General features: G+C 53.4%; 10 protein-coding genes across 10 annotated transcripts; 3 read left to right on the forward strand and 7 right to left on the reverse strand.

Moving 5' to 3' along the window:
* Positions 1 to 140: 140 nt before the first annotated feature.
* Positions 141 to 1,477, reverse strand: A1O3_06519 (uncharacterized protein; the record flags this gene model as incomplete). Its single annotated transcript, XM_007736638.1, has 2 exons — positions 141 to 517; positions 748 to 1,477. The coding sequence occupies 2 exons, from the start codon at positions 1,475 to 1,477 to the stop codon at positions 141 to 143; spliced, it is 1,107 nt and encodes a 368-aa protein (XP_007734828.1).
* A 439-nt stretch (positions 1,478 to 1,916) lies between these two features.
* A1O3_06520 (uncharacterized protein) lies at positions 1,917 to 3,227 on the reverse strand (the record flags this gene model as incomplete). Its single annotated transcript, XM_007736639.1, has 5 exons — positions 1,917 to 2,008; positions 2,093 to 2,323; positions 2,394 to 2,441; positions 2,507 to 2,912; positions 2,988 to 3,227. 5 exons carry the CDS (start codon positions 3,225 to 3,227, stop codon positions 1,917 to 1,919), a joined length of 1,017 nt encoding a protein of 338 aa, XP_007734829.1.
* A 523-nt stretch (positions 3,228 to 3,750) lies between these two features.
* A1O3_06521 (uncharacterized protein) lies at positions 3,751 to 4,299 on the forward strand (the record flags this gene model as incomplete). Its single annotated transcript, XM_007736640.1, has 2 exons — positions 3,751 to 4,197; positions 4,246 to 4,299. 2 exons carry the CDS (start codon positions 3,751 to 3,753, stop codon positions 4,297 to 4,299), a joined length of 501 nt encoding a protein of 166 aa, XP_007734830.1.
* A 628-nt stretch (positions 4,300 to 4,927) lies between these two features.
* Positions 4,928 to 5,821, reverse strand: A1O3_06522 (gluconate 5-dehydrogenase; the record flags this gene model as incomplete). The annotated part of the gene is made up of 1 exon (XM_007736641.1): positions 4,928 to 5,821. One exon carries the CDS (start codon positions 5,819 to 5,821, stop codon positions 4,928 to 4,930), a length of 894 nt encoding a protein of 297 aa, XP_007734831.1.
* A 698-nt stretch (positions 5,822 to 6,519) lies between these two features.
* A1O3_06523 (uncharacterized protein) lies at positions 6,520 to 7,032 on the forward strand (the record flags this gene model as incomplete). The annotated part of the gene is made up of 1 exon (XM_007736642.1): positions 6,520 to 7,032. One exon carries the CDS (start codon positions 6,520 to 6,522, stop codon positions 7,030 to 7,032), a length of 513 nt encoding a protein of 170 aa, XP_007734832.1.
* A 710-nt stretch (positions 7,033 to 7,742) lies between these two features.
* On the reverse strand, positions 7,743 to 8,675 carry A1O3_06524 (uncharacterized protein; the record flags this gene model as incomplete). The annotated part of the gene is made up of 2 exons (XM_007736643.1): positions 7,743 to 7,828; positions 7,880 to 8,675. 2 exons carry the CDS (start codon positions 8,673 to 8,675, stop codon positions 7,743 to 7,745), a joined length of 882 nt encoding a protein of 293 aa, XP_007734833.1.
* Positions 8,676 to 9,167: 492 nt separating this feature from the next.
* On the reverse strand, positions 9,168 to 9,449 carry A1O3_06525 (uncharacterized protein; the record flags this gene model as incomplete). The annotated part of the gene is made up of 1 exon (XM_007736644.1): positions 9,168 to 9,449. The coding sequence occupies one exon, from the start codon at positions 9,447 to 9,449 to the stop codon at positions 9,168 to 9,170; it is 282 nt and encodes a 93-aa protein (XP_007734834.1).
* A 181-nt stretch (positions 9,450 to 9,630) lies between these two features.
* A1O3_06526 (uncharacterized protein) lies at positions 9,631 to 11,561 on the reverse strand (the record flags this gene model as incomplete). Its single annotated transcript, XM_007736645.1, has 5 exons — positions 9,631 to 10,127; positions 10,219 to 11,048; positions 11,120 to 11,149; positions 11,220 to 11,305; positions 11,358 to 11,561. The coding sequence occupies 5 exons, from the start codon at positions 11,559 to 11,561 to the stop codon at positions 9,631 to 9,633; spliced, it is 1,647 nt and encodes a 548-aa protein (XP_007734835.1).
* A 464-nt stretch (positions 11,562 to 12,025) lies between these two features.
* On the reverse strand, positions 12,026 to 12,591 carry A1O3_06527 (uncharacterized protein; the record flags this gene model as incomplete). Its single annotated transcript, XM_007736646.1, has 2 exons — positions 12,026 to 12,368; positions 12,410 to 12,591. The coding sequence occupies 2 exons, from the start codon at positions 12,589 to 12,591 to the stop codon at positions 12,026 to 12,028; spliced, it is 525 nt and encodes a 174-aa protein (XP_007734836.1).
* A 214-nt stretch (positions 12,592 to 12,805) lies between these two features.
* A1O3_06528 (uncharacterized protein) lies at positions 12,806 to 13,273 on the forward strand. Its single transcript, XM_007736647.1, has one exon. The coding sequence runs from the start codon at positions 12,821 to 12,823 to the stop codon at positions 13,037 to 13,039; it is 219 nt and encodes a 72-aa protein (XP_007734837.1). The 5' UTR covers positions 12,806 to 12,820; the 3' UTR covers positions 13,040 to 13,273.
* The last annotated feature ends 647 nt before the right edge of the window (positions 13,274 to 13,920 follow it).

Below are 13,920 nucleotides of genomic sequence, written 5' to 3' on the forward strand. Positions count from 1 at the left end.
CTTCTTCTTCTTCTTCTTCTTCTTCTTCTTCTTCTTCTTCTTCTTCTTCTTCTTCTTCTTCTTCTTCTTCTTCTTCTTCTTCTTCTTCTTCTTCTGGGGTTGTATTAGATGCAAACTTGAACTTGGCTTATTGCTCGTGCTTAGTTCTGCACCCCTATCTGCCGCAGCTGGTCAATCACCTTTGCCGGAACGTTTAGCGACCCCCGCTCCGTGGTGGCTTTGCGGCGCTCATAGCTGCCGTCGAACGGCATGCGCACGCCGCCATGTTCGCCGTCCGCCGTGCGCGCTGAGCGATGGAACTCGCCGTACTCGTCAGCTTCCCCTTTCACCTCCTCGATCGGGCGCAGCACAGCTGGGTCGAACATCAGCGCTAGGTAGCCGAAGCCGCTCAGCGTCGATGGGATCGCGCTGCTCCCTGCGGCCATGCCGAGGAGCTGCACCATCACTGCTAGGCCGCTTCCTTTGTGTCCGCCCCAGACTGTCAATGCTCCTTCGAGAGCGGCTGCTGGATCGGTGGCTGATAGGGGGTGACAAACAAGGGGGGTCTTTGGTCAGCCTTTCTAGCACTCTCATCAAAGCAAATGTGTAGGTAGGCATATGTTTTGATATAGGGTATGGGTGTAGATATGCGTCTAGTCATATCTAGGCATGTGTGTGTAAGGTATATGTAGGTAAGGTATGTGTAGGTAAGGTATGTGTAGGGATATATGTGTATGGGCATAGATAGGCATGTGTGTGATAACGTACTCAAATCTCCCTCCTTACTATACGCAGCCCCCTCGGGCAAGTCAATGCCCAATCTCTGCGCCCGCATCATCTGCGCATGCATGATGTTGCTGGTCCCAATGTCCCAAATCACAGGCCGATCGACGCGCGACGTCGGAAAGCCAATGCAAATCGGGTTGGTGCCGAACCTGGCCTCGACGGCACCTTCGGGCGCGACCAGCGGCAGCGTGTTGGACGCCAGGATGCACACCAGGTCCTGCCGCGTCGCCTGCTCGGCATAGTACGCCAGATTGCCGCTGTACCAGAAGTTGTTGGCGCCCACGACGGCGACGCCCGACGTTTTGGCCTTTTCGATCGCCAGCTCCGTGGCCCGGCGTGCTACCAGGTAGCCGACGGCGTCGTGGCCGTCGAGCCGGACGAACGAGGCGCCATCGCTGACAACCTCGATGTCGGTGGAGGATTGGGGAGTTGCAGAATCCCATCTTGATCTTGACCCCGGCCCTGATCCCGACCCTGATCCTGGTCCTGGTCCGGGTCCAGATTCCCGGAGCCGATCGATGATGCTCAGTGCGCGAGCCAGGCCGGCGAACGGCGCGCCCCTGAGCTCCGCGTCGACCAGGTGGTCGGTGATGGTCTCGGCGTCGCTCGTCGAGTATCCGGCCTTTTCGAGCGCCGTCACACATATCTGCGTCGCTTCGGCGATGGGGATTTCCACCATGGCCACGTCGTTGGTGGTGGCGGAACCCTCCATGGTTGGTGAACCTTTCTCTCTGTCTTGGTCGGAATGGATCGGTTTGTATTGTGGTATGAGAGGGCAGTTGTGGCAGTATATCTATTAGCTATTGTTTTTTCGCTTTTTCTTATATAGAATGGTATGCCGCTCTAATTAATACTTACTACATATACTCCAGAATTGTCATCTGTTCTTCCCCGTCTCGGAATACCGGCTCCTCGGCTGTTTGCAGTAACCTTGGTCTATTCCATACCTTGTAGGCCCCCCTGTCATGGAGGCTTACGAGTGTGGAAATTACGTGAAAATCATCTTGCAGATTTTCCCTCTGAGCCGGTGCTTGACGTGCTGTCACAGCCCTACATGATGTGATCTGCTTCGAGGCCCCTATCTGGAATGCTCTACAGCTACATCATGAATATGTATATCATATTTATTGAACTTTCTTGAGGACAAGTCATTATGGCCCCCCGTTCTCCAATGCGGCTCCATCATCCTCGGAGAAGAGCCTGTATAGACTTCTGTATTCCTTGCCTTGGCAGTGCGGATTACCTAATACATCACAAGGGGACGAGGGTCAGCAGAGATATGGAAAGGACTAACCAGGCTGGGGGAAGGGGAAAAAAGGGAACGTACTGGCGGCTCGCTTCCAGATATCTTTCATGACGTCCGCCATGACTGACTTCGCTTTGACTTGCGACATCAGATCAACCGTCATGTCGGTGCTCTCGCTGGCCAAGTCAAACCCGGGCCCGCCGTCAGGGCCGCCTTTGAAATCTCGACTGGCCGAGGACGTGGGTTGCACTCCCTTGATTGGACACATGTGCAACGAGTTCCAGCACATGCCACTGCCAGCATTGATGACATCTGGGGATTAGGCAGGTTAGAGATGTCCGAGATGACAAACCAAGCATAAACAATCCTGGGCCTTGCTTACCTGTCAGGACCTTTGGATCAAGCCCGTATCGGACGCCAGTATTCATTCCTGCCCCAAGGTGACGGGTTAGCGGGGATTACTAGAGACATATATACACAAACTCTCGAACGTACCTTCACATAAAGCCACGTAGCTGATGGTTGCAATGTAGTTGTTGATGATCTTAGCGGCGAGCCCAGATCCGGGAGGTCCGCAGTGATAAATACGATCATTACCCGAGAACGACAGAACGATGGGTCGGATTCGATCAAAAAGCTCCTTCGAGCCCCCGATCATGGAGCTCAATTCACCTTTCTTGGCGAATTCCATGCCCCCGGAAACGGGACAGTCAATGAAATCCCCAAAGCCGGACCCCACGACCTGTTCGGCGATCTTCAACCAAGTCTGGACGTCGAGCGTCGAAGTGTCGATGACAAGCTTGGAGCGATCACTGACTTTGGCAGCGAGGATGCTCCCCGATGGATCGGTAAAGACTTGCTCCATCGGCTTCCCAGGCGACAATGAAGTGATGATGATATCCTGGGTTTGGCGACCTCACAAATCAGTATCACCCGTGTCCTACTGAGGATGTGTGCCCTCCTCGGGCATACTTACACAGCGTTCAGCCACTTCCTTGGGCGACGAAGCAACCTCCACTGGGCCAAGCGAGCGAGACTGCACGAGGAAGTCTTCAACACGCGGCTTGTAGACATCACACACAATCAACGTCGATGCGGCTGGCATCTTTGCTCGCAGATTGAGGGCCATGGGAAACCCCATCCTTCCAATACCGATGAAGCCGTAAGTCGCGCTCGGCATGCCTGTCTGGCCTTCATTCTCGGTTTGCGACGGCATTGTTCTCATTGCGACGTACGCGGAGCTCGTTGATTCAAATCGCCGGAATGCAGTCTCTTTCATCTTCCTGGTGATATATCTGTTCCCTGGGTACACGCGGCTGCTGATAGACCCTGCCTGAGAGTGCCCCCTTAACCGTCAGTACCGGGGACAGAATCTTTAGCCGTGGAAGATCAAACGGTATCCGTCAGCCGACGTCACCGAGCTTCGGATAGCATTCGATTCCCCAGAACAAAGGAAAACCGGGGTCAACGGTACTCTTGCTGTCCAATGAACATAGCTGCGGCCGTTCGGCTGTTCGGCTGTTCGGGTTCCAGGTTCCACAAACACCCAAGTGATGAGTGATGGGGACCCCAACTCATGGGCCAGCTTCCTCATACTCGTACCTTGTGGGGTAAGATGAAGGGTGCTTTAATATGTAGGGGAACGCAGTAAGCAGTGCTCAGTCTGTTTCCTGGTCACCAGATTCACCTCGCTTTTGCATTTCCCACTAATTAGAGCCTCCATACTGGCGGCCTTTGGAATGTCCGACCTTTGGCCTGAGTACTGCCACCAACTGGCGGGTGGGTGGAAACTCTTATCGTACGAATTCTACTCCGGAGAGCCGCCCAACGCGAAGCTCGTGTCTCGACCTCACGGGACCAGTCCACTGGGTAGAAGTCACCTCAGCCGCAACGGCTACCTGTCCGCGCATCTCGCCACGCCAGCTCGAATGCAGTTTTCGGACTCGGACGTACCATGGGCCAAACGAAGCGATGCTGAAATCGCCAATGTAGCTCGTGGGCTGAGTATGTACTGCGGCTATCTGCAGCTATTCAAGGACGACCAGGGTCTATTTTGGAAGACGAATGTGGAGATTGCCAGTGATCCTACCCGAGTCGGAGGGGTTCAGACACGGAGAGTAGAATATTTGGAAGAGAATGGCCAAGCTTTCATGGTTTTGAGGCTGGTAGATCCCATCGCTCTCGAGGTGAGTGCCTGGTAGTCTCTCTTTTTCATCTTCCTGATCAATGTGTAGGACGGCACCCAGGCCCATGCGGTTCTGAAGTGGCAGAAAGTGGAGTCTGCGTAGGAGGTTGAGGCGAACTAACCTCTGCCGAGAGTCTGAAGTCTCTCCGTCGTTCAGCTTGACCCTGCGCCTGGACCAAGTCGGATTCATAGACTATCGGAGTGTATACGTCTTGGTAGACCATCATAGAGAGCATGGCTGCGCAAGCGCCATCTATTGATATGAGATGCCTCCGGGGATCAACTAGGACGGACTGGTCACGCTGGCAACGAGAATGTTGAGGGCGTGGCACATTCACGTGTCGAATAACAGTTCATTTTGGAAAAAGGTGAATTCCGGAAAAAGAAGGAGTTGCTGCGGCCCCAGACTTCCAAATGTTGGCACCGCCAGGCCAGCTTATGGCTGTCCAGAACGAAGAGAGGTTCTAGATTGCGCGCAGAGATAGTAGGATGCCATGGTGCAGGTCGAGGTTGGACACAGGAAATGTCTTCGTCAAAGGTGCGAGGTTTGTGGCCAGGGGTCCTATATGACTCCGTGCATATCTACCCGAGCCCTGTTTTGTTTTCCAAAGCGGTACGAGGGGAGGATCTTGGGATGGACCTCATGTCAAAGACTCTTTGGGGTTCTTTTTAATTCACCATCAAAGCTGATTGAGAAGAAGTCAGGCTGCCCACGCCAGAACACAATTCATCTACGGGCCACTACCTGCACTCAAGACGTAACCTCCATCTAGAACAATGGTAGCGCCTGAGAGGTACTGGTTCGAGCATGCGAAGAGTACCGCATTCGCCATATCTCGATCTTCGCCCGGGCGTCTTGCCGGGACTTTCTCTTCGTACTTCTCTCGAGGAATCTGGGACTTTTGTTGGTCGTCACTCTCTGAGGCTGTCATTTCACTAGGGAACACGCCGGGCGCAATACTGTTGATGCGGATCTTGAGGCCATTCTGGGCAACCTCGTTGGCCAACATTGTGGTCAAGTGGATCGCGGCTGCTTTAGAGGCATTGTAGGCGAAATGGTGCTGGGATGTCTTGACGATGCCGCTAATGCTGGAGATGTTGATGACCGTGCCTGAGAAGTTGTCGTTGTGCTTGTGCGCAGCCTGGAGCAAAGGCAGGAATGCCGTAGTCATGAAGAATAGCTGCGGCACGTTAGTGCGATAGGTGTCGGTCCACATCTCAAAGGTCTCGTTCGGGTCGTCGAACAGATTCTTGGACATTTCTTCCGCAGATTTGGCCTCAACCTGCTGTGTGTGCAACTCGATGCCAGCATTGTTGATCAGGATACACAGGCACTTCTCTCGTTCAGAGATATGGTTGACGAGTTTCTTGATCTCCTCCTTCTTGCTCACGTCAGCCGTGATTGGGATGATGGAGCCTCGAATGCCCTTGCCGTAGACCTCGACGACACGCTCAAGCTTCTCCTCGGTTCGTCCACAGATGTAAACTTTGGCCCCGTTCGTTGCCAGTGCTTGGGTGGCCATCAGCCCAATGCCACTGCCAGCCCCGGTGATCAGAGCGACCTTCCCAGAGACATCGAACAGTTTGTCGAGCGTGAAGGATTGATTCTGTGGGTTGGCAGACATGGTGTGTGATGTGGAGAAGTGCTGTTTGAGACCAGAGAGACGAGACCTAGCCGTGATGGAAGGAAGCTGCTGAGGCCAGAAAGGGCGCGTTGAGGTTGCGGTGATTAGTGCCCGTTGAGTGAGTCGAGCAGGGTTGACAATCCGGATTGGGAGCTGCAATGGCATTTGAGATCTATCGCTTGGGGAAGATTGAAGGATCTAACAGGAACTGAGTTGGAAATCATCACTTCGCATACCTGGTTCTTCACCTCATCGCACCAGGCACCTCGCCTGGGGCAAGACTGCGATGTGTTACGTCAAGTCAACAACTGCAGCGTATATGACGCTGCGATGATGAAATACACCACCGCAGCCGGACTGTTAATCCGCACCTACTAATTCTTGCTAGAGACATTATGTCTGGAGTGCGAATGGGGGCTCGCCTGAAACCCCATTCTATTCTTTGAGCTTTAAACCGGTACTTTTGGCACGACTCTCGATGATGAAGTGCGCCATTGATGGTAGAATCTGGGGAAAGTCCACCGACCAATAACAAGACAGGAACACCCCGTGGACATCCTGTCGAGACGTCGCCAGACTCTTTTCTCCCTCTCGCGATCACTCCTGCGATTTCCCACCCCACCATGCGTACACCTCCGCTAGAGAATTTCCAGATGGAACCTCGAGACCGCTCCATTGCCTCCTAGACTCTCTACAAGATGACAACCTACGGAGCTGGTATTCCTCGCTCCTACGTGGCTCCGCATTTCCCAGCGTTATACTGGCCCGTCCGCGCCAAAGCAGGCGAAGCCCAATACCTCTATTATCTCTCCGACATTTACCGTTACACACTGTACTGGACGTTGCTCACTATTGTGGCTGCGCACATTTGCGTCGCCACGTGGGCCGTTCTTATGCAATTCAACTCGGCGTCACAGCGAAAGAAATATCTCTCCACACCCGCAGGCAAACGCCTGAGCGCAAAGAATAGGAAACTGTTGGGAGAGTATCCCTTTGGCGAGACTTCGAGCTGGGTGTGGCTGGTGCCTGTGGTATACATCGCCATTGGCGGGTTGGAGGCATTACTTGCAGGCAGTATGGTTGGGTTAATATTGGGGGCGGTCTACAATGCCGGATATTTCAGAATGAGTACATGGACGCCGTTGTTGTGGGGCGTCATCAATATGCTGGTGCTAGTCGTGAGCAGTTTCAGAATACAGGGCGGTCTATGAACAATAGAACTGGGTGCCATCAGAGAGTTGGATGTGCAGGCTGCCTTTTGCGAAGGCCACACGTCGCGCCTATGTCCACATCGAACGGCGAGGACCAGTCTCCGAGTCTACAGGCAAGGACGGAACCAAGCGTATCTCCGCGGGAGGAAAGCGCGTGATCGATGTATGTCTAGATGGCAGCAAATGGGCATCTGGCTCTGGAAAAGATGAAGAGGAATCCCAGTGCAGGCAAGAAGTTTGCTCGTGATATGCCTCGAGCTCGGTATGCGGACAGACCAGTTCGACAACAGTCGACGGCCGTCGCGATCTCAGCAATACAGCGTTCTTTGCACTGAGACGCAAGGAAGCGAGTAGTGCCGGGGAGAGTTCAGCTTTGTGGGAAGTATACAATTCGATCAGCGACTAGAAATCCCCACGTTGGTACGAACGGTGTGGCAGCACCGTAAACCAGGTGCATACATGACAAGCCTAGATCCAGTTTCAGACCCTGCAGACCAATTTGCGAGTCAGAGAGCGCCAACGACCAGGTTTAGGAAGATACTTGTCTGATCAAAAGTCTAGTTTCTCGCACTGCTGCATATTCTCGACGTGTTGCTGGATCTGCAATCCCAGTCGGTCAGCGTTGACTTGTAAACCCACAGAACGCTCAAAGCAAGGAGGTACTGGCTGCGAAAAGAAACAAAACGCCGAGAATTCCGTCCGCTCCATCTTCACTCGTCCTGGCTACCTTGCTGGTAAATATGCCGTGTCCTAGAAGGATCCTTGCGCATTTCATGACCACTCCCGGTAAAGCCAACTAGAGACAAATCAGTGTCCGGTCGCCACCATATAGTTCACGATTGCTTACCTCTCGCCTTGACGCTCTCCCCAGTTCTGAACATACTCTCCTTCTTGGTCATCTTGGCAGCCTTTGACTTGGAAGCGAAATCTTGCCACTTGGCCTTGCCCGCTTCTAGCTCTTTGTTCGCCTTCACTTTCCGAGGGATCTTGGCAGGTCGAACTGGGCCGTCATTGACTTTGCTCGGTTCACGTCGGGCTTGCTGTGCCAACGTAGGATCTACACTGGCTGCAGCAGAAATGACACTAGGATTTGAGGGAGCTGGGACGGGCGTGGAAGAGCCAGACATGCCATCGGCCTTGCGCTTCTTGGTGTCGCTTGATAGAGGCTTGATGTCTTTAGCCTTCAAAGTCTCCGAGTTTCCATAATTCTTGAAGGTGACAATGTAGACTGGATCACTGGATGACCCTGTTATCGAAGTGATTCGTGCGGTATAAAACCCGCCGTCCCCGGACTTCCATCTGGCGGAGACGGTGTCGTTGACTGAGAATGTTGCTGGCGCATGGGCTTCTTCTGTCTCGAAATCAGGTTTCCGATAACCTGCTTGGTAGGCGGGATGGTTCTCTTTGGACCATTTCTCTTTCCCGGACGATGTGGGCGGGGTGGCGGTCGATGCTGCTACTGACGCAGGCTTTAGTTCTGCAATGGCAGCTTCGGTGAGGGAAATAACTTCTTCAAGTTCTGCTCTGAGACTCTGTAGTTCGCTGTTGTCAGGGTCATTTTGTAGACCCAGCTGGACCGTCTCAAGTTGTAGTTTATATTCTTTAACTTCGCTTTCCAGGCCAGCCAGTTCGGTAGCACTCATCGCGGGCAGTAGCGGGGCGGCGGGAAGGTGAAAGGATCCCCTGGTATTGATTTTGGTCAGTCAACTGGACACAGACAGCCTTGCAGTGGTACTACCTTAGATAGGTAAAAATGAAATTAATGTTGATACCAGGTGCAGAGACAAGCCATGTCGCACCCGTTGTCGGCAGTCATGCCTCTCCGCCTCGCTGATAGATGCCAAGGCGAGGGAAATTCAAGTTCACCACGGCGAGCTCACCCCGTTTGGGGAGGAGGGTGACGCCGCCCTGTGCTCAACCTGGGGTCATTATACACACCCTTCGGCACGCTGAGACTGACCCCCTGACCCAATTCCAGCCCCTAGGAACAGTGCACTACATACTCCGTGGTCTAGGTAGACTCTGTGGGTGCCCTGGGCCCTTTGGAAAGCCTCAAAGGACTGGAAGAGTTGATATTATGGGCCTCCTCGGACTGCGACAAGGCTACATTTATGACATCTTGGATCGTATGTGTATTATTGAAAAATATCCAGAGCCCGCCTCATCTGACGCGAGAGCTCAGCAACCTTGGGAATGCAGAACACGACGTTTAGTTCAGCCGTGATGAGGACAAGGGCCAGGTCAAAACTTACATTGTCGGCAGCAAAGATTGAATAATGATGACCGGGGAGATCAAACACGGCCTGCGCAAAGGCAGGACTGATGGGTGTATAGGGGATGAGTGCTTTTCCATGAGGCATGGTTTGGTTGTCATCCTCGCCGAACAGTGTCGTCGGGCTCACGCTGTCGAGCATCATGATTCCTGAGACTGTGTACTCGGGCGCATACCAGTATTGCGAGAGGAAGCATGACTCAATGCAGCAGCACCTTTCGGGCATACACTTGACCAACAGCTCGTCCGTCTTCTGCACCCGCTGGAAAGACGGTTCTTTGACACAGGCCAGCCATTGCTGATGGGACCGTGCGATTGATTGATGTCTAACTTTGTTTCTTCTTGATTGACCGCCTCTCCATCGCGATGGATCCTACAATGGTCAAAATGCCCAGGGCCAGTGGTAGATATAGCGTTTGCACCACCGCCTCATTGTATCCGCTCAGCACGGCGTCCAATCTCTCACTGCCAATGAAGGACCTGATATCTGAGAGACCAACGTTGGAGAGGACTGTGGCGTTGGTGGTGGGGGAGGACTGGCTGATTTCTGCAAGCAGCCGCTTGTGAAACAGGGTGGCAGACGCGCAAATCCACAGGGCTGAACCCATTCCAGCCCCGAACACAATCATGGCACCCCCGCTGGAGACATCCTTCGCATCCAGAACCGTTTGCACGGCGAGCTGCGGTCCTTGAACACCAAGGCCAATGGCTACACCCACGAAGCCTAACAAAGCGGTGGCCTTGACAATGCTGCCTCGAAAGTCGATGGTGGTCAGAAGGCCAGACGCGACGGGCGTCAAGATGCTGGTCGCCAACATGAAAGCTGGGTCGAGTCACCAGTCAGTGGTCTTTGGTCTTGATTTGCAGCGCCTGCTGGAATTGGAATTGGAAACGGGATGGCCATGGGCACCTACGAAAGTAATATCCCATCCAAGTGATGCACACGCCGGCAGCCAAGAGGGAACTACTGAATCCAACTATCATCGGAACTCCCAGCAAGCCAGACTTGGTGGCAGTGTAGCCGCGGACGCCTTGAAAGAAGATGGAGATGTAGTATTCGGTCACGGCGAGCACCCCATTGCAACAGGCCGTGTACCAGACGCCGGCAATCATGCTGCGCTGCCTGGCGATCCTCGGGGGCAGGGTGGCTTGATCGCCCTGCCGATACTGCAGGTATGCAAAGGCCAGGATCAGACAGCCAGCCAGCACGAAAAAGACGATGATAATGGGACTGTTCCAGCCGTACATGGTACCTCCCCATTGGAGAGCCAGCATGAGAAGGGTGATGGCAGGGACAGCGACCGTGGTGCCAAAAAGATCCAGATGCTTCACCTTTTCCCGCCATGGCATTTCGGCGTGGGGATCCGGCAGCGGGTCTTCAAAGCCGTAGGCGATGAGCGCAATGCACAGAACACCCAACGGGATGTTGATGCCAAAGCAGGCTCGCCATGTGAAGCTGTCGATCAAGGCGCCACCAATGATGGGAGCAGACACCAACCCTACGGATTGGCAGCCGCCGACAATGCTTCCCATCAAAGCTTGCTGGCGGAGGGGGAAAAGATGTTTGAGAAGCTTCATATAGCCACCCCCGACTGCGCTGACACCAAAGCCAGCCACAGCACGCCCAGTGATGAACATTTTGGAGCTGGTCGAGAAGGTGCACAACAGGCTCCCGACTTCAAAGCCTGCGACACCCAGGATGAAGACATACTTCATGGAGAAGACGGTGTACACTTTCCCAAAACTAGAAGATAGAGCTCTGATCAGCTTCTAGCAGGGCGGCAAGGCGGCACGGACAACAGCGGACATGCTTACAAGAAGACGAAAGCGCTGGAGGCCAGGCCACTGTGAGACGGATATGTCAGCTCGCAAAGCCCGGCTTTCCCCCTTTCCACCTGTTGGCTGTTGGGCTCACTAGGCTGCCGAGTACCATCCAATGTCAGCAATCGTCTTGAACTTGTTGGTGAGACTGAGAACGGCGACAGCAACAATGGTGAGATCCTGCAGCACTCAATCAGCCACGTCTGCATGCTGAGCAAAACATACCACATACCAGCCCATTAAGAAAGATCGCTATACACAACGAGATCATGGCGAGCCACAACTTGGGGCCTGATGGATAGACAATGTCCTCGCTGGGCGCGCCCGGTTCCTCAACACGGAGCTGCTCGATGGCAGGAGGGGAAGCATCGGGCATGGCAGAGCTCGACAGTGGCTGTGACACAGCGGTGTCTAGGGCAGCTGTTGAGGCAGCCATAGTGGTGAAGAACCGACTTTGAGGCCTCGCAGGAAGGGCAGTGATAAAACCCCGTTCACCCTTCAACGGTACGACGCAGCTTCGTGAAGAGCCTTAGGCCTGGAGGTAGCATTGACGGCGGCGACACAGCAATTCGAAGCACCAGTACCACGTATCCCAGGGCTCCAGGAAAATCTTACGGCAGAAACACGTAATGGTGGAAGATGAGAGCATCAAGAGACCATCTCACACGATGTACTCCGTATTCCTGAACGCTAGTGTCGAGATTGTGCGGAGAAAGCTGGCAGAAAGCAAACACGGCCGACACGGACCAACATCCATTGGACCAGTGGCTGCTGGACCCCTGCTGGACTATGTCTGTGGCGGAATGGATCTGCTCCTGGCTCAAAAGAACACACACATTTTTGGCAACGTACCGATGGTATTCAGCTAAGTGCAGATGTTAGATATTCGTGTATAGCTCGCTAATACCAGGCACCCGTCAGCAGAGGCTCGCCGTCACAGTGAACTTGAATTTCCCTTGTTTTGGTAACTTCACGAATAGCAGCATATAGATTGCCATGTTCGAGGACGACCCCTTTTGGCGTCCCTGTACTTCCAGAAGTGAAGTAAATGAACGCGGCTGCTGATGCCGACAACTTGCCTAGTGCCAGCCGCGATTCGGGGACTCTGGGAACACCGGATCGGTATGTCACAATGGTCAACCCAGAAGGGATGAAGACCGTGGACATAGTCTGATCTGTCACCACCAATCGCGCATCCAGCCGCTCCGTCAACGCCAGCAGGCGCTTTGGGGGAGGTTTATATCTAGGGGCACACAAGTTCCCCCAGCAAGGAAAATGCCAAACATAGCAGCGATCGTCCATTTGCTTTTTCTCATGCACAACGGAATTCTCTCTTCGACCGCAACGTGGTTGTTATGCAACACTGCTGCGAGGCGAAGAGCTGCACAATGAAGTTCATCATAGGTGAATTGGCCGTCCGCGTGGATAGCTAGTCGCCCATGCATCGTGACCTCCTGCTGGGTCATGATGTCGGCCAGTGTGGCATCGGCCGTCCAGGCTCATAGCAGCATCTTTGAACGTTCCCAATCTCACGTCATTCTATTAGTTTGTCACATCGAAGAGCTGTTGTTCTTTCGGAGTATAGGTCGTTGTATCTGTCGCCTCTGAAGGCCATGGCGAATTGCATCCCGATCACACTTACTCGGTCCTCGATGACTGTGATTGCACACTTGAACATGTGCCCTGACGAGAGCCATGTTGCCTGTACCGGAAGCAGAATTTGCGCAACATTTGCGCACACTAAACATTGTGCCATTGTCCCACCACGATGGCCGTTCAGATGACGAGATGATCAGAATTTTATGCAATCCGCCTGCGGTCTTCTCGGAGAGAAATGGGTGGAGTTTCTGGGATGGAGGCTTTACCAACATGCGACCGTGGTCACAAGGCAACGTTGTGGGATGGGTGAGATAACTGGAACCTGAGTGGACTGTACGAGTGCTGGATCGTGTTGATGGCTCGCCGTCCAACATGTTCAACTCTTTAAACTGAAGTGATGAGCCTGTGAGCCTGGCTGACGGGAGTATGGTTGGACGCTTCTCTGGTCAACATGCATCTGACATGGTTCGACTACCCTGCATCGACACTCATGGAGGGGTTTGGCTGGACGTTGGCAGCATGCTATTCATGCACCTCGACCGAGTCTGTTGGAACACGTTGATGGATCCGAACAACAAGTGCGAGGTGGCTCTGGCCCTCAACCCGTTTAGGTACCATGGTGACGCCGCCCTATGCTCACCTCGCCTCGTACCAATTTACGACGACTTCGGACTCTCACATGTAACTCCCATATCTCGGACATGCAAAGGGTCTTACCTTGGATACGTTATGGCAAGCCTGCAAATGACTGTTCTGCAGCAGCAGTGTCCGGTACAGTTTCACAAGGATCACATGGCGTGGCGTCTCCTTCCCGTTTTATGGAACAATAGATAGGAATTCACGACAATTGAAACCGCAGAGATATAGGGTTTCAGGGCGACAAAGTCTGGCAGATGATTCCTTTCCTGGATGAGACTACTAGTTGGCAAACGTCTGTTCTCTTTGTGGATCTACACAGGAGCGTGGAGGCGAGAACGGGAGCGCGATTCCTCGCCGTGTCTAGAACTGTACTCCCTACCTACCTGAGGTCCAGACCCAACTGAATATTAGGTGTCGCCGCAACCCCAATTGAAATTTAAAAAGTTGATCAAGGTACTCCGTACAAGTTATACAAACCACCAATCTTCAACGAACTGTAAAAGGGTGAATGCCCGGTATCCTGGCGAGTTATAAGCGCTCGCTTGCTCTCCGGCCAC

Source organism: Capronia epimyces (assembly GCF_000585565.1).
Source record: "Capronia epimyces CBS 606.96 chromosome Unknown aczIQ-supercont1.5, whole genome shotgun sequence".
Classification (NCBI taxonomy): domain Eukaryota; kingdom Fungi; phylum Ascomycota; class Eurotiomycetes; order Chaetothyriales; family Herpotrichiellaceae; genus Capronia; species Capronia epimyces.